At 41.9% G+C, this 22,802-nt stretch overlaps 1 protein-coding gene across 4 annotated transcripts in view; it reads left to right on the top strand.

The window, feature by feature from the left end:
- MICAL3 (microtubule associated monooxygenase, calponin and LIM domain containing 3) overlaps positions 1–20,697 on the top strand; it is a 108,388-nt gene extending 87,691 nt beyond the window's left edge. For 2 of the 4 annotated variants that reach the window (XM_075707657.1, XM_075707651.1), the window contains 7 exons: positions 1,044–1,151; positions 1,902–1,995; positions 7,105–7,155; positions 16,837–16,902; positions 19,258–19,357; positions 20,355–20,428; positions 20,513–20,697. In XM_075707657.1, coding sequence (XP_075563772.1) covers positions 1,044–1,151; positions 1,902–1,995; positions 7,105–7,155; positions 16,837–16,902; positions 19,258–19,357; positions 20,355–20,428; positions 20,513–20,697 — 678 coding nt within the window. The remainder of the gene's footprint in view (positions 1–1,043; positions 1,152–1,901; positions 1,996–7,104; positions 7,156–16,836; positions 16,903–19,257; positions 19,358–20,354; positions 20,429–20,512) is intronic. The other 2 variants (XM_075707672.1, XM_075707666.1) reach the window with 1 other exon arrangement.
- The last annotated feature ends 2,105 nt before the right edge of the window (positions 20,698–22,802 follow it).

Here is a 22,802-nt window from a genome sequence, read left to right as displayed (position 1 = left end):
CCATGGAGAAGATCTCTTCCCAGAAATGGAAGATTTCTGTTTACAGCTGTCCCTTAAAGCTTACATACATGTATGTAGGAAGAGAGTTCTTTTCTTCACTGTAGTTCACTTAATGCAGTTGTGAAGTTTCTTTGACACTCTTAAAAGTCTATGAGAGGAAGCCTTCCTAGACTACAACACAACCAACTAGTATACCTGATAAGATACTAAACTCCATTTCAGTAATGTTGAAAAGACAAGTATTTTTAAACTAGTTTCACTGAGAGGAAAGGAGGAAATAATTTTCTATTTTTATAAACATAGCCTTTCTCCTTTTGGATGGCTTCTGGTGTTGTAATATTCTAGTTTTAGTTTAGGGGTTGTTTGCTCTGTTTTACACCAGCCAGTTTTGTGGGGTTGCTCTTGACATGGGATTTCCCATCTCACACCAGAATGTCATTCTGCTTTCAAATGCCTTTTTGCCTTCTTGATTCATAGAAAAGTTGCACAAATTTACACTGGTAGTCATTACCAGCTATACCAGCCCTAACTCCCAACTATGGATGTTCTTGCTCCAGAATAAAATAGGGAGAGGGGAATACCAATGCAACTACACTAGTCTATAATAATTTCTTAGCTTATACTGCTGTAACTGTTCATGTAGACATGCCTTTACCCTCTTCTAAAATGAAATCAAGGTGACCCCTCTATAATGGTACTCATTGATATAACTAAATCCACTTGGCTAAATCTATTGAGAAATAGAATAAAAATTTATTTGATTTTTGGGGAGAGGTTTCATATAGCAGTGGAAGACAGGGTTGGGACATGATGTAAAATCACAATTTTGCAGTTGCTTATATGCTTCTTCACTCCTGATTTGACCCTGAAATTGTTGCTCACTGCACTATGAACACCTTTGCCCACAGAAGCTTGACTTTTGACACAGCCATGGCAAAGACAGAACACCTCCCTTCTGAGATTTTGGAAGAGAAAATGGTCATCCCTCCTCCCATACCTCTGAGCACGCAAATAAAATCTGTCCCTGTTTTTCCTTCCTTCAGAGAGCCTACACAGAAGAGGAACTGAATGCCAAGCTGACCCGGCGAGTACAGAAAGCTGCCCGTAGACAAGCCAAGCAAGAGGAGCTAAAGAGGTTACACAGAGCTCAGGTAGTGTCTCACAATCTCCTTGTCGTGGCAGACAGTTAACTCTATGTGAAAGCACCATGATCCTGACATTCCTCTGAGTGTGTCGGAGGAGAAGCCAGAGACAGAACTTTCCTCTATTTCTATGTGATTGTCCCTGCTCCTACTCCCTCTTTCAAATTTGATATCATGTCACAGACATGGAAAGAATGGCTGAAACCTATCATGATAGTTTTACAGTGAGAAAAATAATGACCATAACACCTTTCTAGCTGGAGATGAGTGAAACATGGTGCACTGAATGGAACAGTGATAGTCAGATAATACCTGATGAAGCTGCAGCTATCATTGCTTTGCTAGATTATGCTGCTGGGTGAGGTGTTACCAAATTAATGTTTAATTACCAGAGAATCTGTTGGAAAACTGCTGGCATCATTTCTAGGCGATGGGATGTGTTTAAAACTCGAGGTGGGGGCTCAGCTGACTGAATAGCATCACCTTTCACTTCAGCATTTAGGAAGGTGATTGGAGTTGTAGCAAATAAGTGCGTATCAAGGTGCTGGCAAAATTAAGGGGTAGGGAGGATGTCGTCACTGGAGGGACTGTGATGCTAACTTTTGAAGCAGTTAGCTTTTGAAGCAGTGTATTGTTGAATACAAATGCTTCCTTTTGGAAAGGCCGATTTGACTGAAGTCACTTAGTGCTGGATGAGTGCTGCAGACAGAGCAGGAGAATTACTGTTGGTGAGGTTCTGCTCCATTCTTCTCTGAACAGATCATCCAGCGGCAGCTTGAACAAGTGGAAGAGAAGCAGAGGCAACTGGAAGAGAGAGGGGTTGCTGTGGAGAAGGCCCTTCGGGGAGAAGCAGGTATCCATCAGAACTTGGTTTGCTTTTTAATATTTTCTTATCAAATGCTTGCGCAGTAGTCCATAGCTGCTTGGATTTTAGAGGCAATTGGACCATTATAGCCTAGAGATAGAGTCCAGTGTGAATCCACTCTCCCTTTTCTACTATCTTTTTGAGGCCTTGTTTTCCCTGTGTTTCTTCTAATTCTGGGACTTCCCTATCAGCAGAGACTTAGTTCGCTTGTCTTTGCCTGAGGCTTAGGAGGTAATTCTCCAACTATTAATAATGGCTGTCTGACTGTTTCTGCATATTACTGGATATTACAGTAGAAAATTGCAGGGGTTTCCTAGCTGCAATTCACATAAAGCTGTCACAGTAAGAGAACCCTGTTTGTATGTTAAGGAAGTAATTGTGAAATTGTGTGTGCTTTCTCTATGGTGTTGGATTATCAAGGTAGTGTCCTTACAAGGGACCATCACAGAACATCTTCCTCACTGCACAGCCCAGCACACTGGCTACTTCCAACAAAGTTGTGCAGAGCAGAAATGTACACGTGTACTGAAAGGTATCCATGTCAAGCTGTTGAAGGAATGTTATGTGTGCTTGAAATGAAATTAAATGAGTATCATCTGATCTGGCAAGCATATGAGTGGAGGAGTACTTGGCTCAGATAATGCTGATAGTAGCATAAATTATTATGATTTGGAAAAAAGAATCCTCAATTGGAAGGAGTCAATATCCAACAGGCAAATGCAGTGTGCATGTACCTGACAGGCTCAGGATTGCGTACCTGATTACAAAGGTCAGAGACAGAAACAGTAATAGTGGAGCAGGTTTTTGGAAAATGTTCTGGCTTGTTGCTTGGATTGAAGAGCCACTGCTATGCCTGTGAAGATGGAACTTGATTAAGCAGTAAGGTTCACCAGAGGAAAAGTCTGTCGTGACTTCCCACCAATTACTACTCAGCCAGGATTAGGTATGTTTGATGCTCCATAAGGGTGTGCCGAAGCAGCAGGACTGAGTGGTTACCAAAGCAAATAAGTACTACAAGTGTGGAGAACAATCTTGAGGACTTCAATGGTTTTGTGATCTGACTGGCTTTTTCGTTTGTGGGTTCAAAAAAATAGCCTAAAACTCTTTCTTTGCAGTGATGCCTCCTTCCTTATGCTGTGTATTTCTGTGTAGCCCCACTCTGTTCTCTGGCCTGCCAGTTACTGCATTTACTAAAACTACCTCTCTTATCTCTAACTGTTCTTTTCCTTTTTCTTCTTTTCATCTGGAAGTCCGTCTTGATTACTCAGCTGCTAAATGACTTTCACATAAGACATGTCAGCACAAGTAGGAAATCTTAGCAGCTGAGAGAACATTCTCCATGATAGAATGCTCTCTCATTGAAGAATGATAGAAGAATGGCTAAAAACCATTCAGAGAGGGCAGCATATGACCAAGAGTAAGAATTGCTATTTTATATGGAAGACTGCAGAATTAAATCCCTGTATAACTAACTTCTCACTCCCAGCTCTCCCAAAATGGAAGCAGTCTTAGATGAGCTCGTGTATTTGTGGATTTCCTAGCAGAATTACAAAAGTGCACGTCACTCTTTGAAAAATGAATCTCTCTTCTTCAGGAAGTCTCTAGGGTATGCTTTGCTCTTGCAACATGTTTCTGTCAACAGATCATTATGGTTACAGGAGCTTAACTCTGTCATAAAGAATTCACCAACCTCAACTCTTCCAGTTATTTCAGGAGATTAACAAGAAACACGTTCTGTTGGGGGAAAAAAAAAAGCATGTTCTAACCTGTGTTGACTGAAATGCAAGATTATAAATTAATTCCGTGCTTCACCTCTCCAGCCGCTCTTGCGTGGACATTTTACACGTTTGCCATAAAATAACTGAATTTCTTCTTTTTAAAGTCTGTGGCATCACATTCTGTAAGTACAATTAATTTCTGCGTCCAATAGCCTTTAATTATTCAGGAGGGCAGTATAATTTTCTTGTCATCTGCATTGCCTAAGATACTGACCTAACGGTGACCACTGCATTCGGCAAGTACCACTGTGTAAAGGTGTGGAGTCATGCTCTTGTCTCTGATTGGTCCCTCCCCTAATGAAACCATGTAAACAAAAGTTAAAAAAAGGGAAGGGCAGTGTATAAAGTGGTGGTGTCATGTGAAGAAAAAATCTATTTCCTTTTAATAAGCTTGTACAGGGGAAGAAATGGGGGAGAGTGGGAGGTATACCTCCTGTGCACATACTCTGTCCACATAAATAGAGAAGGATTGCAATGCAGGATCAAAGTAATAGACAGCAACCAATATTAACTGTTCTAGGAGAATATATTAGGCTCTGTAATGAATGGGTTATTCAGCTTCCCTCTCTGTAGGGAAAGAACAAATCACTCACTGACTTAGGCATTTAAATATGAAGTTTTAGATAGTACTACTAGTAGTTTCCTACTTCTAGATACTTGAAAATCCTGACAAAAGAAACAGAATTCTATATTTTGTTAATGATTCTTTTATTTTTCTACTGTAGAAAAAGATAGACAAGACCATCTGAACTACTTCATGTCATTTATTATATTCTATCATGTTGCCTGTTAGTCATCTTCCCTGTCTGTGAAGAATTTCAAATTTTGCTTTTGTAGAGGTCTTCCATTAATTTTAGTACCTCAGATCTGTGACCTCTGGACCTCTTTCCATTTTTAGAAAAAAGTATTTTTGAGTTGGAGTGGTTAGAACAGTACTATAGGTAAGAATTTGTTTACTTAAAAGAATTTTGCTTCTATTTTCCAGCCATTTTGCATCATCCTTAATATGTTCTTGCTGAGTGACTTATACTGAGAAGACTGTCAATAAATTCTTCACAGCAACGCCCTGCCACCTTCCTGAGAGATTACAGTTAATTTAGATCCTAACAATAGGTACAGACAGCTCAGTACTCTTTCCAGGAATTTCACTCACTATCTGATAGTTGTCAAGTTGGAGTATTTATATGATGATACTAGCTACTCAACTAATCAGACTCAGAAATATTTTGGAGGTCACTGTCAACTTTAATTTCGCCAAAATAATTGCACCTTCTTGGCTACCTCCTTGCCTTTTCCTTTTTTAAATTGGCTCAGCCTCAGGCAAGGCACAGTTGGTCTTTTATTCTTTTAAAAGCTGAATGCTCAATCTAACATTTAGTTTCTGATTCAGAAAATGATCTCACACCCTATGGTTACTTAATTGCCTTAATATGTTCTCTGTGATTATCTTTGAAAATCTCAGCCTTTGATAGTCACATTCATAGCAAGAATGAATGATTTGGAATGTAAGCTGTCTTTCAAGTGACAATGTAAGCTCTGTTTCAGGTGGCAAGTTTGTTGTACACAGGTGGTCTGAACTTTTGTCATCACTTTTTTTCCTTCCCACCTCCCCCCCTTTCTTTTACATCATGGTATTTCACTGTGTGTGGTGGCAACTAAGCACCACACAGCCGCTCGCTCACTCCACCCCCAGGTGGGATGGGGGAGAGAATTGGAAGAGTAAAAGAGAGAAAACTCATGGGTTGAGAATAAAGACAGTTTAACAGGTAAAGCAGAAGCCACACACGCAAGCAAAGCAAACCAAGGAATTTATTCACTACTTCCCATCGGCAGGCAGGTGTTCAGCCATCTCCAGGAAAGCAGGGCTCTGTCACACGTAACGGTTACTTGGGAAGACAAACGCCATCACTCCGAATGTCCCCCCCTTCTTTCCTCTTCCCTCAGCTTTATATGCTGAGCATGATGTCATATGGTATGGAATATCCCTTTGGTCAGTTGGGCTCAGCTGTCCCAGCTGTGTCCCCTCTCAGCTTCTTGTGCACCCCCAGCCTACTCGCTGGTGGGGTGGGGTGAGAGGCAGAAAAGGCCTTGACTCTGTGTAAGCACTGCTCAGCAATAATGAAAACATCCCTGTGTTATCAACACTGCTTCCAGCACAAATCCAAAACATAGCCCCATACTAGCTACTGTAAAGAAAATTAACTCTATCCCAGCCAAAACTGGCACACGCTGCAAAGATAAAGTAGGATAATCTCAGTAAAGAATTTTCCCATTTTTCCACAGTGTCCCAAGGGACATCTTGGATGGGATTGCTATTAATGTAACAGTACTTCGTATTATAGTGCATTCGCCTGTTTGGACATGCTTATGACTTTGATTTCCTGTGTGGATTTTTCTCTTTTTTTTTCAACTATTAACTGAAAAATATGTAAAATCGGAAATTTCTGGAACCTTTTTTTTCCTCCCTTATCCTCCTTTAGCATAAACTTTGATAGTCATTTTTAAGAGCTGGGAAAATGTCTCCTACTGTCAGATCAATACTGAAAAATTTAAGACCCACCTCTTTACATCAAGTGAATCATATGCAGTGAGAAATAGTGCTCTCAGTACTCCCATCTGTCTCTTCCCCAAAGAAACGTTACACGGTGCTAGACTCATGGTGTACCTGTCTCTAGCAGCTGTGGACGTACACGTCTCTGTTCCACACGCTTCTGTGCAGGTTCTTGTCTGGCATAGATAACTGCGTTAGCAGAAACACACATGCCCACCGTTCCACACTTCGGTGTCTGCCATTCGCATCAGTGCTCAGTCAGTGCCTTCCACCCATGTGCCATATGCACACATCCTCAACTCAGTCACCTCCAAGAAATCGACCCGTACACCTTTCCTGCAGCTGACCTAAGAAATTACACTGTCCTTCTGACATTTTGCTCAGCATGAAAGCAGCCAGATTAGTTCTGCTTTTCTCAGCAAGAACAGCAAAGGCATCAGTGTTGGGTACTCTGTGTAGACTTCTTGATTTTTTCCTTTGGAAGTCTTTGCCTGCCTGCTGGGAATTTTCTCCTCATCTTCCCAATATATATGTTTGTGATATATTTGTGTGTGTGTGCATATATGTATATATACAGAGAAAGAGACATACAATTTTTTTTTTTTTTTTATATATATATATATGTGCCCATGTGTATACTGCATATTTCTTGTTTGCCTTTTTCTTGTTTCTGTCTGTGTGTCTTTTTCTCATATATTGCTTTGATTGTGCGGGGCTAGGGTGGGTATCTGATTCAATAACTCTGTCTTCACCAATTCCTTGTTGTAGACTATTGGGGAGAGTCTTATTACAGTGACCTCATCGACTTGCATCTGGGTGGTATGTATAGCTGAACCTCCTGCTGACACTAACCCTGCTGACACTCCTCCCCACGCCTCCCTTCACCTAATTCTCCCATCCTTGGCTCACAAACAAGAAGAAACAGCCCTTGCACATGACTGGCTGTAGCAGAAGCCCTTTTCCAGCTCAGGAATAGGAGATCCTGGCATGCTCCACAAACCATGTGTAAGGCTTCCGCTTCTATTTTCCACAGTGCCGATTATTTCAAAGTTTACTTACTGTTTTCACTCCAGCCACCTTCCCTGCTAGTAGTGGAAGGCCATTCTGGTTTTTTGCTTCTCCTTTGTGAAGTCCAACTCCACCAACTGAAATCCTCTTTAAGAAATATTTTAATATGAAGGGGACAGCAGAACTGACCTGCTCCCAAGAGCTAACAGCAGTGTAAAGGATTAGTCATGCCAGTGCCTCCCTCTTCCCCTTCTGAGGCTCGTTTGCTTCTTCCAAAAAAGCCAGAGTGTGTTGATGATCTAACAAAACCAAAATGCTCCCTCATGGGACTTTGGAAACACTTGTAGATGGCAGATACTTCTTCTTTCTTGTTTTGTCTTGCTGTAAAGTCAGGAGAGAATCTACTGTTAGGAGTTTCAGTCATTTTTGCTGGAATCTGCTGTTAGATTTTCCAGTCAGCCTAGTTTGCATCATTACACAGCTAATACGCTTCTTGCTATGTTGTTTGTTTGGTTGGTTTTTTTTTTTTTTAATATCACATTTAGTGCTAAACACATTACAGTGTTTAGCTCTTTTTTTTCACTTAGCAATTATAATCTGGTCATCACTCTGCACCATGGTTCTGCATTTCTTTAATGTTGCTTCCTGAATCCCTTAGTAGGTGGATAACTTTTGGGTTGCAAATGGCATTTGTTTAGCATTTGCCCATCTGGAAAATTAAAATTCCCTTTGCTAGTTTAATCACCCTAAATCTATTCTTATAAAATGAACACATCTGCCAGCGGATCCAAGCGAAAGCAAAGTCTGCTCGGTTGCCTTGTCATCTGAGGGTCTCATTTAATTTGTCTTTCAGAATAGAAAGTTGCTGGATCTAAGCTGTTTTTGTTGAGAGAGTGCATTACAGTCCAGCTCTGCAGAGTGGAAGATCCACATGCTCTAGGCCTGGTCCAAGACACATCACTAGAAGTCTTCCCCTGATTTCTTTGCGTTCTGCTTTTGGTCCTTCCAATGTGATCTTGCCCAGGCTTTTAACTGTCAGTTTTTCTCCTCCTCCAGGGGGAGGCTGTCCCACATAGTATCTGTCTGTAGCTGTCTGTTGGGAATGACTCCAAATTGTCCTGGTGCAATGGTTTTTTATTGAAGAACATCCATCTGAATTAAGAATATCCACCTAAGTTCACGTTTCAAAATGGAAGACTTTTCTCCTTAGTAGACCTAATTTGTTGCCCTGTTTCCCTGTGCTAATTTTGTTGTGATAGTCCTCCGCTAGCCCTGTGCTTCATTCACCGTTCAGTCCCTCTGGCATTCTTTCCTGGGGTATATTCTGCAGGGAGACTTTGAAACCCTCTTTCTAGTTATGCCCATCAGGGCTGGCACATACCCTTATGAGCATGGAGTAGGAGCTGTAAAAGGGTTGATGCTGAATTACACTTAACAGACCCTTATCCCTATTTAATGCTATTTCCACTATACCTCTCCCTCCTCCTGCTTCTCCTCCTAATGCCTCTTTAGAGACAGCAATCCCATCAAAATCACTGATAGTGGCTTTATGAAAAGCAAAATAATCTTTACTTAAAGGGACACTGTCACTTAAAAAATTATTGTGTTGCAGAAAATCTTAATTGAAAATTGAGTTTACTGTTTACCTTTTTTGCGTGTTTGCTTTTTCCATTTCTCTGAGCTCAGACAGTCACCCCAGAGTGGTCATTTTTGATCTTTTATAACAGTCTGGTTTTAGTCATACAGTGACTCAGTCACTTGGGCTCCCAACAGTCAGAGACAATGCTGACGTTTTTTTAAAAACGGTTGATGTATTTTAAAACTATATCAAGTTTCTGCTCATCTCCAAAATACCTTTTTTGAAACAAACTTTAAAAAAATGTATTGGGCAGTATCCCTTTAAATGCAATCAGCCAGTATAGCCTGCTGGAGTATGTGGCTTTGTAGTATTGGTTTATTGCCTCTGTAATTCGGTTTATGTTTGCTTTTGGGGCTGCCAGAACACTTCTACCAGAAGGGATACATTACTCTGATGATACTTGTCACTATTCAGTGGCAGATTTAGACCTCAGCTCCAAAATTAACGTGTCTGTGCAGGATGCTGCATCTGGGTGGAGCGCTGTTAAAACCCCTGGAGTTCCGCTTGGCCGCATGGTGCTGCTGGGTGCAGTAAGCAGCTAGGATGGCTGTGTAGTTAATTATTCTACTGGCAGCTTGTGTCTCTGAGGCATAGGGCATGACTCTAAGAGTCATGTTGTCAGTAGAATGATAAGCAAAATTACAAAATACTTTGAAAAGTTATCTGTAAATTGGTAATAATTTTTGACTGATTAGGGCATTCATTTATTCTGGATTTTCTTTACACTAATGCGAGTTGCGTTTCATTTAGTTGTTACAGATTGCGCAACAACTTCTGCAAGGGAGTGGTAACTCCTGACATGCTTGGTCAAGTTCCAGTTTGCAGGATCACAGATTGCTATCTTAACTACCCCTGTTGCTCTGCTCAGATGCCATAATCCTCTCTTCCTGTTCTAGAATGTCATGTTGCTGTAAAGCAGATGTTTCATTTCATGCTACAGATGGTCACATTTCAATTCTGAGTAATTATTCTTACATGTATATCGTATATGCAGTTATGGTAAAAGAACATTACAGAGGTTGCAAAGTCAACTGAAATTAAGAGTTTGTATTCTGTTGATATATCAACAGATTTATAATCTTTAGATCTACCACAGAGAACTCTGCCTCATGATAGCTGATAGCAATGCTAGGTTGTCACCCTCTGTGATGCTCATGGTCTCTCCATGATCCTCATGGAGAGGAAATGGGACACGGTCAGTGGATTTCACAGATGTTTGCTGGCAGCTGTGGAATGGGGAGACTTGAAAACACAGATTCTGAGCCAGACGCTGGAAGGATATAGTGCTCTGGTGGATACACACTCCTTGTCCCTTTTATTCCCTCTTCCCAGACAGTCCTTGTCCTAATCCTGTCTTTTTCCATCCAGAGCTCCTTACCCCACTTCCATTTTCATTCTTAGTCCCAGTTTCTGCTTCTTGGGCATTTAATTTTAATCCTACCTCCTTGACAAAGGAGTCCTAGTATTTTACCCTTCAGACCTCCTGTTCCTCCCCACTAGCTGTTCCTAGTCTTTCCTTCCTGCTCGGGTCTTCCCACTGACTCGGTCCCCACAGTCTCAATCCCTGCTTCTGCCCTTCTCCTAGAATTGTTGGGCTCTGCTCCCTCTCCTACCCAGCATTATCTCTCTAGAAAATTGTAGGTCCTATCTTCTCCACAAATCTGCCTTTCTCCTTTCACCCCTTACGCCTTTTCCTCTCTCCTCTCTGTCTCTTCTCCTTTCGTAGTTTGCATTCTTAGTATCCTTGCTTAATTAGTCCCAGCCTCAGTTCCTCCTTACCCACTGGTTCCTTGTCCCAGTTTGCTCCTCATCTGCCTGTGCAAAGTACCTCCGTTGTTCCCTCTGCATTCAAATGAGCAGCTTTCTTTTCCTTGCACCCAGCAGGGGATCACTGAGGAAACAGCCCTACGCTCCCATCTTGCTTTGCTCTTGGCTGCAGTATGCCAAGACAGGCAAGAAGGGTGTAAGGAAGAGAGCTGGTATGATTGATAGTGCTAATTTTAGACATACGTTCTCCCTTCTTGACAAGAGCCTTATGAACATCAGGCAAACAGGGGAGGAGAAAAAGTGCAAGTGTGGGGTTGTTTTTCATTCTTTGTACTTTGTTTAAAGCATACTCTACAACAACTGCACTTTTTATTAGCTTATTTAAAATACTTGAGCTGATGATATCCTTTAAAGTCCTGCAGATCTAACTCTGCAGGGCTGGAGTCTGATACACTCAAGTGGGAACAGTCCTATTCTTGTGGTTGGCAAACTCAGCTCTCCTGGGAGAGGAGTGGAGTTGCAGGATAAACATTGTTTTCGCAGTCTGCAGCTGCTTTTGACGCTGAAGTGAATTGGTAACATGTTTTGTTTGCTGTAAATTTGGAGCAGGAAAGAGCACTTGATAAGTATAGTTAGAGTACTTGTTAGGTACTGGAAGCAAGCTATTACCATTTACCTGCTTCTGTCTGCAAACCTCTCATAACTGCACGCAGAAACTGACAGTGTTGGGAGACAGGGTCAGTGCAGGACTCTGCTGATTCTGACTGCATTTTGAAGTGCCTTCAAGTCTAGTAGAAGCATAAGAATAAGACTTCTGTGCAGTCATTTGTGTGTGTATTCTGCTCCAACTATTGCTTTCCCTCATTTTCCTTCCCCTCGCCACCTTTTTTTCCCCCCTCTCTTCTGCTGGATAAACAAAGGTGTGGTTCAGTTTGCATGACAATTCAGTGAGTTTTCCCCAGGTTTCTTCTAGTGATGATACTTTAGAGAATACTGGGTTTTACACAGTTTTAGTAAACTGTTAAGTAGACACACTGAGTGATGTGCTTATGGGGTAGTTGTCAGAATCTTTGCCCTCAACTTTATAATACCTGCAGTTGTGTGGATGCTGTTCTCCAAGAGGTGGCTTGCTGTATTCTTGCTCTTTTACAACACTGCTGTTGAACAACTTCACCAAATAGTAAAGTTGGAATGGTTCATTTTTCAGTACTCAGGTTTCTGACCATAACTGATTTTTAAAAGGTGTGAAAGGATATTTCCTGTGATCAATGCACGGTTTGTCTTCCTGATCTCTTTTGGACTGATCCTTATTTTAAGCGCCGAGTTAAAATTAGAGCTCTTAGTCTGCCTGCTAAATGAGTGACAGAATTTGTTAGTCGAATAAGAATTTCTAAAGTGTCGTGCTCTTAGCTTGTGAGGTCAAGTGCCAGCATAATGGTTCAGGAGAACTGAGATCAGTCTCAGAGCTGGATTTCCTGCCTGATGTTGCTGATTTCCAAATTGCCCTGGTTAGTCAGCAATATAGAAATCAAAGTCTTTGGATGCAGAGCTTGCAAAAGATGTGATTCCCGTTTGGTCTGTGGTATATCTGTTCAAGTAATTTTGATTTGCAGTGGCTCACCACTTCTCAGAAATCATCACAGCTGTCATACCACAGGACATGGGCAAATAGTGAAGAGGATCAATGTGAGATGTAGCTTAGGGATAATGGTGTCTGCCACCCCAAACTTTCTGCTGCGCTTTCTTCATCCTGATCGATCATTTTTACTACTGTGCTTCAGATTATGAAGAAGTGTTTGTAGCTACAGCAGAAAAGGACAAAACCAGTCTGAAGTATTGGTCCTTAAACAATAGGTAAATGAAAAGTAGAAAGGAAGACAACAGTCCATTGTAGCTTGTGTAACAAAGAACAACATACAGTGAAAAGGAAGGTATATTTTCACGGTAGCTATACAATTTCTGTTCCTTGTTTAGAAGAGGCTTTGGAGCTATACTATTTATTCTTGGCCTGGCTCTTGGTTTCCACCATTGTAGCAACGACTGCAATCCCTCAAGGGTGCCGTGACAAACAAGATCTTTCTTGTCATGGCTGCATGAAAGATTTCCCAGAAAGATCTGGGAAAGGATTCTTTTCACAGAGGCAAGATAATTCCGGTTACTTTATTGATGGGATGTGACTAATCTGCAAGGCAGAGCTTCTACCTTTCCATGATACTCAGTGTGCTCGGGAGCTGGGGCGTGCTCCTTTCCTCAACAAGCTGCAGCTCCTGGCTCCGTACTGATCACCCCATGTGCCCTTCTGAATGCCTCTGCTTGCCAGCAGCTTGGGCTGCTGACCTCTGCTTTGGAGGCTTTACACACATTCAGAAAAGTTGGCTTGTGGCATTGAAAAGGAACAACTTGTGATTAACAGTCTGTTGGCAGTTTTGCGCCTCTGGAGAAAAAAAAGTGACAATTTTCTGTCCAGAAGCTATAGTCATACCTCAGGCTCTTGCTGACAGCACAGAGGGAACCTAAGTGAATGGTCACAGAAATGGTTCTTCTCTTACTCTGCAGCTCCTTCTGAGCAAACCGCTTCAGAGGGGCAGTGGGTAGCTTGTACTGTTGCTGCCGGCAGCACTCTTCCTGTGCTGTGGATGAAGACCTGTGTTGCCAGACCTGGCCTGGGTGTTTTGGTGATGGAGGAGACTTAAACAGGAAGGGGGTTGTTTTGGTGTTGTTTTTTTTTTTTATTTGCTTATCAAAAGAGTTTTTCCCATCTGGCCCTGACTCCATGGCCAGGAAAATTGTCTTGCAGTGATGATCATGTTTTCAGTTTAATGAGCCCGTGAAGTGGTGATGTCTTTTCTCTAAACATTAATAGAATAATAATACTATATACTGTAGGATTAGTGATGGCTTTTGGGAGAAATAAGAAGATATGTAAGGATTTTAATTATGTAATTGGAGAATTGATAAGGGCAAGGTAGATGAGACAGTTTTTCACACCATATTGTGAACCAGGGTGTTGTGTAGTTCTCCTTTTAATAGTACTGGATGAGTTCAGCCTTTTCCCAGTATTGTCTTTAAACATAAATGTACACGGCGAGACCTCTTGCTGTGAAGTTCTATTTTTTTAAAAATGAACCTTGGCAGGAATGTGAATGATCTGATGATACATTCACTGTCTAAACTTATCAGCTGGCTCAGGGAATGCTTTTTCCATTTATCGAATGATCTTTTTTTCTCCCCAGTTCTCTGTTTCTGAAACAGTTAAGAGGCCTTTTCCTGAAAGAGTTCATCTGAAGGGTTGGTGAAATGTGTGACATGGAATAACCTTAAAGATTTGTTACTGTCAGTGAAAAGTCTTTCTCTATTTCAGGAAGTTTTCGTCTTAAAATTAGAAAGTTCCTATTTCAGTCTGCTTACAGTATCTACCACATGTATCGATACCCTTTATTAGCAAGGGTGGGGAGGCAGTTTTAATGACTATCACCTTAGAGAAGTTTTCAAAAATATATTGAAAATTCTGCTGCATGATATGTATTTTAGAGCACAATAATTGGTGTAGTTTTCACAGCCTTAGAGAACTATAAGAGGTAAGTTTTCAGGTTGCACTTTACTCTGTCCTCACTGTTTAGGACCTCCAGTACATAAGGAACACTTCTTAAAGCCTTGCTAATCATCCTGGGCTGGACAGAAGTTGTTTCCAAAGCAATTGTAACGATCATTTAACCTGTATCCACTGATGTAACTATAATTTACATTTGGAGTAATTGGAAAGGATTTTAATAGTATGGGTTATGTTCAGTATCTTACTGAAAAGCGATGTTAACATTTCCAGTAGCAGAACTATTATAGATACCATGGACTTTGTAACTTGATTCAAGGACACATTGTCCTTAGACAAGAGCAGGAGGATAATATTTCTGTTAAAAAATAACACAACTAAGAGCAAAGGAAGAAAACACAATTGGAGGGAGTGGGTTCTGTGTTACAGCCTTCTGCTATGTTAGTCCTGTGGCTTTTTACTGGAGACCAAAGATGATATCTTCTCCTAGGATCAGACCATTTGCTTACTGATGACAAAAGTTAGTAGTTTGTGGTCGTCACAATGAGATGAATGGCATTGTCACATACCAGGTATTTATTTTCAGATCAAATATGGCAGCAAATTGGGACTTCCTCACCAAGTTTATATGTCTGTGGTTTGAAATGTATAAATATAGCTGTGTTTGAGTTATCAACATCCCATACACACACACACACACAATTCTGAATGAAATCTCAAACCCTGAAAAACTGAAGTAGATTTTTCCATACAGTTAAATGTCCATCTCCTGATCCCCCCAGCACCAAGTTAGAGTATTAAAGCATATGTAGAAGAATTTGTGCTGAATAAGATAGGATGTGAAATAAAAAGTACAGTAGGTATCATGCACTAAATGCTCTGCTTTGTGTGGAAGCTTATTCTTCACAGTGTCTTTGCTGTTTGGGGGTTTTCTTGTTTGTTTTTGCTTTTGTAACCTAATCTGTGAAATGGCAATCGTAGGAAAAAAGCCCTAGCATTTTTTCATTTTAAATGAAGACGTTGGAGAATTCTGAACAACTAGAATTAAGGTTCTGGTACTGTCAACTAATGTTGGTATGATGCTTTATTTGTAGCTGTCATATGGCCAACTGTAACCCCTCTCCTAATGTTGCCCCTTCCTGCTCCCAGTACAGAGGTTTATTCCTGTCTGAGAAAGCCGTGCTGCTCAGCCACAGGCTTTGAAGCCGATGTGCTCTCCCTCTCGCTCCAGTGTGTCCTCTGTGTGCTGGTCTAGTTCTGTGATGGTCCCTTCTAAAGCCTTCCCAGTTCGCTGGTAGTCTAGTTCTGCAAAGCTGTCTCCAAACCACATATATCAAGTTCTGCTGACTTCTCCAAAATAAGCATTATTCTTACCATATTATTGTTGTGGAGTTTATGCCTTTTCCCAACACGGAAATGCCTCCTCTTTCTAAATGCGGTTGTGCATTGAGAGCAGTAAGTGTTCCATTCTGCTAGCTCTGATGTTTCAGGCTCATCACTTTCCTGGTGCATATGTTCTCCTGTAACTGTTAGTGGTGTTGGTTATTTCCTACTGTTTATCTCTGTAACATTAAGTACAGGCTGAAAAGCAAATTCTCAGTATTAAAATAGCTGGACCATTTTAGAGATGAGAAATGTTTTTCCTTCACTGGGTGACAGAAAAGATGAAAAAGATTCAGTAAGTCACTGATACTAACGGGACTTGTAAGCTTTAAAATGCTTTGTGAAATGAGATTGTCAAGGGAGAGCTTTAAATTTACCATTTTAACTCTGCAAAGCCCTCAGTTGGTCATTGCCCCTGCAGACCCTGATGTGAATCACTTTTTTAATCCATGTAAAAGCCTTTTCCCCTCTAAGCACAACAGTCCAGTTGAGGACATGTGTACTCACCATACTTGACACAGCAGATCCTGGCAGGCTGGTTCCACGTTAATCAGATATTCTCTGTGATGTTCCCTGTCTGAAGAAACTATTTTCCATTAAAAAGGACACTCTTACCATCAGTGGATGCTGCCATGGTGATAAGAGCGTGGTCCTGATAAAGCTTTAAGGTAGTGTGGTTGCTTACAGCTGATGTCTTATGCATGCAGGAGAGACTTTTTGTAACCCTCCTTGAAATTTGACATTGATCAGCAGGAGTTAAATATTCATCTGTGCTCGTCCTGACATCTTGTTCACAAACCTTTCAGTTAAAGACCATGTGATTGAAAAATGTATGTTAGGAAAAAGTACAGTAACAATAACCTCCTGCCTGGTATTTGTACAGCTCAGTAAGAGTTCACCAGTACCTCAGTCTACCTCTTACCTGTTATCTGTGCTTATTAGGGACATTATTCATCTGTAGACTGTATCCCTTGTTTCTGCTTCTCCATTTCTTGTATTTTTTCTTTTCTTCTTGTGTTTCCTTTCTTTCTCACTCTTATGCTTTTTGTCCTTTGCTTGTCTTTTATTTCACCCCTTTCCTCCTCTTCCGTTCCACTTCCAACTTCCTCTTCCTCTCCTGCCTCTTCCTCTTCCTCGTTTGGTCCTATTGAAGTTGAGCCCAATGCCGGGACACCACGTCGTAGACCTCTCTCCTTCTGCCCTTGCTGTGCCCATGAAGGTAACGTAACCTCACACGCTCCCCGTTCTCCTTGACCACAGCTGGGTTGTTGTAGCAGCACTAGTCAGCTAGTGACAAGTCCCCCAGCCCCGTCCCCAGCCCTTTTCTTGCTGCGTCCCCAAACCCACCTACCTTCTCAGTAGCAACCTGGTAACCAGCTTCTCTGAGCCTGTGGCAATTTATGAAGGGTACAGTATCCCTTTTGCTAGTCCCAGCTGTGCTAGGGAAGGTGTAGCAACCGGGAGGGACATTGGGCAGCAGTGGTGGGAGCAGTAACGTCACACTCAAAAGTTTCTGTTTTCATTTGGTGGCTTCAATTTCTCTGTTCCTCGTGAAAGATTATTTGGAAGGTGGGGTAAGGGAAGACAATCTCCTTCCTTAAGTGGCCTTTTGATTAGTATATATGGATTAAAGGAATACTGTGTCTTTATAAGGACTGGTTTGCAAAAACATCCTTGAATTTTAAAACCCAACAAACCTTAAGCTAGACCAGTTTTCCCTCATCTGTCTTGCTGAATGCATTCTTTAACTGCCCCAAGTGGAGTTTGGTGTAGAGTTTCCATTGCCAAGGCATGGGGGAAGGGGTTGTTTATGTGTGTTCATGGTGTAATTTTGCTAACCACTTACTCTGCTTTCTATGGTGCTCCTTCACATCAGTTGTCAGTGCTCCCCCTCTGACCCTTCCATTATTCCCCTGCTCATTGGCTGTTTAAAAATACTTATGTATTTCATAGGTCGGTAGCATTGTGTTTTTGGCTTTTTCTTAGGCATTTGTTTTCTATACATCTTGGCATCGGAAAGGATGGGGAGACTTCCCAGTGCTTTCATGGCGCCACAGCACTGGACATCTGCATGTACAGTCTCCCTCTCCTGTTGCCACATGGGCACATTGTGCAGAGATGCTCAGAAAGGAATGCTTGGAACTGAGCAACACACTGGTATAAAGTCCATGGAGCCGGAGGCTCTTCGGGTGGTACAGCCGGGTCTGGTATTCCCCCAAGGGTCTGTCTGCTATTACAATTTTTCAAGGCAGGTATTCTCAGCCTAAGCTGCAGTTTAATAGGAGTTGTAGGCTCTCCTTGTTTAGCTGCAGTGCAGCACTTCTCTGAGATCCTAAGGATGGAGGCAAGGCACAGGTCTGAATTAACTAGCCATTAATGTGGTATTTGTGAAATGTTTCCCAGAGTTTGAATAGTAAACTTGCTGCTGGATTATTTTTAGCATCAAAATTACCGTTTCTGCTCTTGATGTAGATAGTATGTATCCATAATAACAAACACAGACAGGGATGTTAGTTACTTTAGGATGCTAGGTTACATGCAGTGCAAGCTGATAGGATGCAGCAACCCAAAAATACGGTTGAGCTTGATTTGAGGCCTTGCTCCTGCCTCCACTTCCGCACAGGCAGGCCCATAGCCGGTGTCCTTGGTGGTGTCTGATATAAGTCACAGCATTCATCTGCAGGTAGTACAGTGTGGAATCAGTGGCCCAGACCAGGAGATTGCTAGAAGGAGCTTCCCCTGGTAAGCTCTTGCATTTGATGAGTATCAACAGAAGGCTTTAGGAACAGCATTCTGCGATTTATTCTGCATAACTTCTAACAGATACGAGATTCATCAGTGGACTACTGAGTAAGTTTAGGAGTTGGTTTTAACATAAATGAAATACCAACTAAGAGTTCTGCACTAGGTGGCCAAGGCCCAAGGTATTTTTATTCTGCTTTGATATTAGCAAATGTGTCTGGGGACTCTTTTTCTTTCCAGCGCTGATGTGTAATACAGTAGAAGGAGTTTCTGTGTTCACTGTGCAGAGGGGAACTTCAAGATGGATAGATATATGTGGCTAGGAGGAGCAGTCAGAAAAGATTTATTTAGCTATTGAAAAAAGAAAAGACAAGATGTTACTTTTGGCCAGTAAAAGAAAAGATTGAGGACATGCAATTGAAGAAAATAAAGGTAAAACACATGGAGTGGCAATTGAATCCATTTCTGATGAGCATACATTTAAGTAGCTGGCATGAGGATCTATAAAGCTCTTCTAATGAAAGGAAAAGTTAAATACTTACAGAAATCTGGGCTTTCTGCAGTAAGAGTGAGGAAGAAACAAGCAATCGCAAGAAAATCAGAAAGGAAAAAAAAAAAAAAATCAGGGTCCAAAGAGAAGAGAATCTTTTTGGAGGTGACTTCCACTCTTCTGTGTGCTCTAGGCAAACTGAATGGACCCGGCTTGGGAGTGCTCTGGCAGCATCTTGCTCGGCTTTCTTTGCACATTTTGCCCCATTGTTGTTTTTGCAGTTTGGGCTTCTAAGGATTGCAGGGCATTACCTGAAAACTTACCAGGTTTCTTTTTTGGCAGGCATGGGTAAGAAGGATGATCCCAAGCTGATGCAGGAGTGGTTCAAGCTGGTGCAGGAGAAGAATGCCTTGGTTCGCTACGAGTCCGAACTGATGATATTGTGAGTGAACGTGCAAAGCTTCAAAAGGGGGATTATGTTACAAATAGTATTGGAAGATCTGTCAGTACTGTCTTCCCTATAATGCCAGGAGGTCAGCAGTCTCTTAGGCTGATTTTTGGCTGAGATGTGAATCCAAGTACGTTTCAGAAGAGTGGTAGAAGAAGGAATAATAGCAATAAGGAATGAAAGTTCCAACTGTTTGTGCACATGCAGAAGTACGGATGTGTGTTTAAAGCTCTGAACCCTTCCCAAGCTGTTTTTGGATAAAACACATCTTGTTCATGCAAGTGTTTTTGAGCTATGCAGGAATAATGTGTGACGACTCCTAGTTTTGGTAGAGTCCGCTTAAGTGTAGCCAAAAGTGTTTAATTCGGTCACCTTTGCCATGTGGCCCGCTGCTTGTAGTGGGACCCCAGTGCCTCTCATTTGGGCTGAGATGGTAAGGCTTCTTTCCTGTTAATGAAATTGGGAGCTTTCTCAGTCCCCATGCTGCAAATTCACTGAAATTCATTTCTGAGTATGTCAGTTGACCCAGGCAGTGTGGAAGCTGATTGTCTTAGTGCCTGTGTCAGAAAAGCCCCAAGGTGTTGTCTGCATTAGAATCTGAAAAGGCAGTGGCCTGACATGTCCTTAGTCGGTCAGTGATTTTGTCTTTAGAGCAGGAAGTAGCAGGAGATATGTAGAGGTAAAGTACAATTTTGCAGTGATTGCAGCTTTGTTTGTTCCTTCACACCTTTTTAGACTTAATCCCACCCGTAATCTGCTCAACTTGCTGTATTGCACTTCCTAGCTGAAGGTAAAGAACCCAAGATGCTGAAAGTACATTTAAACCTTTAATAAATATGTATCTTAGGTGTTTTAAGAGTTGTTCCAAAACAGATTGGTAAAATGAATAGCAGGTATCTCGAGGGGGAGCAGACATTGAGAATGGATATGAAGCAATGTATGGAGTATTTTAATATACCCAGAACTTGGATTTGTGATGTTTCCCTTTCAGCGCTCGGGAGCTAGAACTGGAAGACAGGCAGAGTCGATTACAGCAGGAACTCCGGGAGAGGATGGCAGTAGAAGGTGAGAGCAGAAGGGAACACTTCATAGATTGTATGTGCGTATTTCTAGCCTTGTGTATGCTGATAGTTTTCAATATCTCTGTAGATCATCTGAAGACAGACGAGGAGCTCTCAGAGGAGAAGAGGATCCTGAACGAGATGCTAGAAGTAGTGGAGCAGAGAGATTCTCTGGTGGCTCTCCTTGAGGAGCAACGGCTTCGAGAAAAAGAAGAAGACAAGGACCTGGAGGCAGTCATGCTTTCCAAAGGTTTTAGCTTGAACTGGTCCTGAGCTTAACACGTTTACCTCTGCTGGTCTGTGTTGTCCAGTTGGCCTACCCTGAGTTCGCCAGAATTACATGGATAGGAAGATGTTGAAGGGGAAACCTCCAAACGGTCCAACAGCATGCAGGGATTTGGTTTGAAGCACCCAGAAGCCTTTTGACAAGCGTGTTGGTTCCAGAAGCTTAAGTTTTACATGTCTGCAAGCCAAGTTGAAGCTAACATGTTGAGACTGTGGAGTCTCCTTGAGGTCCTATACAATGGACCGTATTTTTGTGTGTGTGGTAGGAGGGAGAGGAATAATCCATGTGTGGGGAAGGAGGTTAAGGGAAGAAGTACCCTTAACTGAACTGGATTTATGGCAGTCCATTCCTTTCCTGTTTTTACTACACCAGTTCTAATAAAAGGGAGGGAAGTGGCAACCCTCTCTGGAAAACCACAGCAGCCTGTAGCAGCCTGTATGGTGGAGTCAGCTGTCCAAGAGAGCTCCAGAAGCCCAGGGCAACACACCTTCTTTGCTTTAGTCTTCCTCCCCACCAAAGAAACCGGCAGTTGATCATTATGCATGGATATGAAGAAATATGAGACAGAGAAGATACTGCTAGTATGTGTGATGGAACTCTCTGCCTCCTGGTTTTGAGAGATGTGGGCATCAGAGGACTCTCTCCCTATCATAGCCTCCTAAATCTTCTTGTGGGGAAAAAAGGGGAGACGAAGAGAGAGAGAAGATGCCCTTCTGCTTTGCTATACACTGGAGAGACAGCTACTGCTGGCCTTAGTCTTCACGGCCACAGCTCAGAGGCTGGTGGGCTTCTTTGTTCTGTTTTTGTTGTGACTGTTTTGACACTGGAAAATACTGACTGTGGGACAGTGGTAAGTGTGTGCTGGGGCAGGGGTGTTACCAGGCAGCATTCCCTGGCGGTTAGGCCCCTAAAAGGGAGAAGCCCTTAAGTGACAGAACCACCATTAAGACTTTTCAGTGTTTTTATTTTTTTTTCCTCTGTATCTTGTTTTTGCACATTGGAAACGAAGCTTAAGACCTGCCTGGGCCCTCAGTCACTTTGACCCTTTTATGTCAATTAACTTATTTTTTTAATACTTGAAAGAAGATTCATTTTTGTATCTCTTAGGAAAAAAATGGACGAGTGATGGGTGTGTGTGCCTGCTGCATCCTACAACTTCCACTTCTAAATTACTGGATGTTGTTACCTGTGGCTATTTATTAGTGTTCTTATTAATAATTTGATTGTTACACACATTTGATTGTGGAGGGAGTGTTTTAACTCTATTGGAGAAAGACACTACTGCGGATTGGTGCCTGCTTCACAGCAAGGGCAGCCTTTATGGACCCATGGATGCATCCTGCCCTGGAAGTTTCCTTTATGACAAAATCCTGTGCATTCATGGAGTTGTAAGAACCTATTTGTGTTCCTAGCATACTTTTCTTCTGTGCCCCAGATTCCCTCTGTTGGACTAATAAACCTATAATTTATTTAAATTTTACATTTTTATAACAAGAAAGCCAAAACTGTGAGGTAGAAATATCCCTTATGTCTCTCTCTCACTGAAAGAGGGGACCCTCACACTCCAGAGATACAGCTAGAGGGACTTCCATGAAAACAAAAATAGCACAGTTCCTGCTGCATCTGTTGGAAGAAGCTCCTTTTGTCTCAGCTAGTGAAGCTGCTGCTTTTCAGCCAGGAGGGTACTCATTGTAATCATCCGTTAAGCAATGAGCAGGACATGCACTGAGCAATTCAGCACCATTTGCTGTCTGACAGATTCCCTGAGCACACTACGTCCTTAACTTGTCCCGCAGAGCTGCAGTAGCACTGTGTGGTGGGTGTGCATCCTATCCTTAATGCAAGGTGTTTAAGGTTTTTCTCCCCCCTTGGGATGCTGACTGTGTTATTTTCTTGTTAAAGAAGTACTAAGCCTGCTCCCCGATGTCCTTGAGAAAGTGTCCCATTTCCAAGCATATTCGTACAGCATACTGACTCTTTCAGCTTGAACTTACGCTGTTGGTGCAAGGTACCCAAGCAGGGCTGAACGTCCTTTAATCTTTTGCCCCAGGACAGAAGTTATCATGGTTTCTTGCTGTTGGCTCTCTACCTC

The sequence above is a fragment of the Pelecanus crispus genome, chromosome 1 (genome assembly GCF_030463565.1).
Source record: "Pelecanus crispus isolate bPelCri1 chromosome 1, bPelCri1.pri, whole genome shotgun sequence".
NCBI lineage: Eukaryota > Metazoa > Chordata > Aves > Pelecaniformes > Pelecanidae > Pelecanus > Pelecanus crispus.
This window is presented reverse-complemented; position numbering and strand designations above follow the sequence as displayed.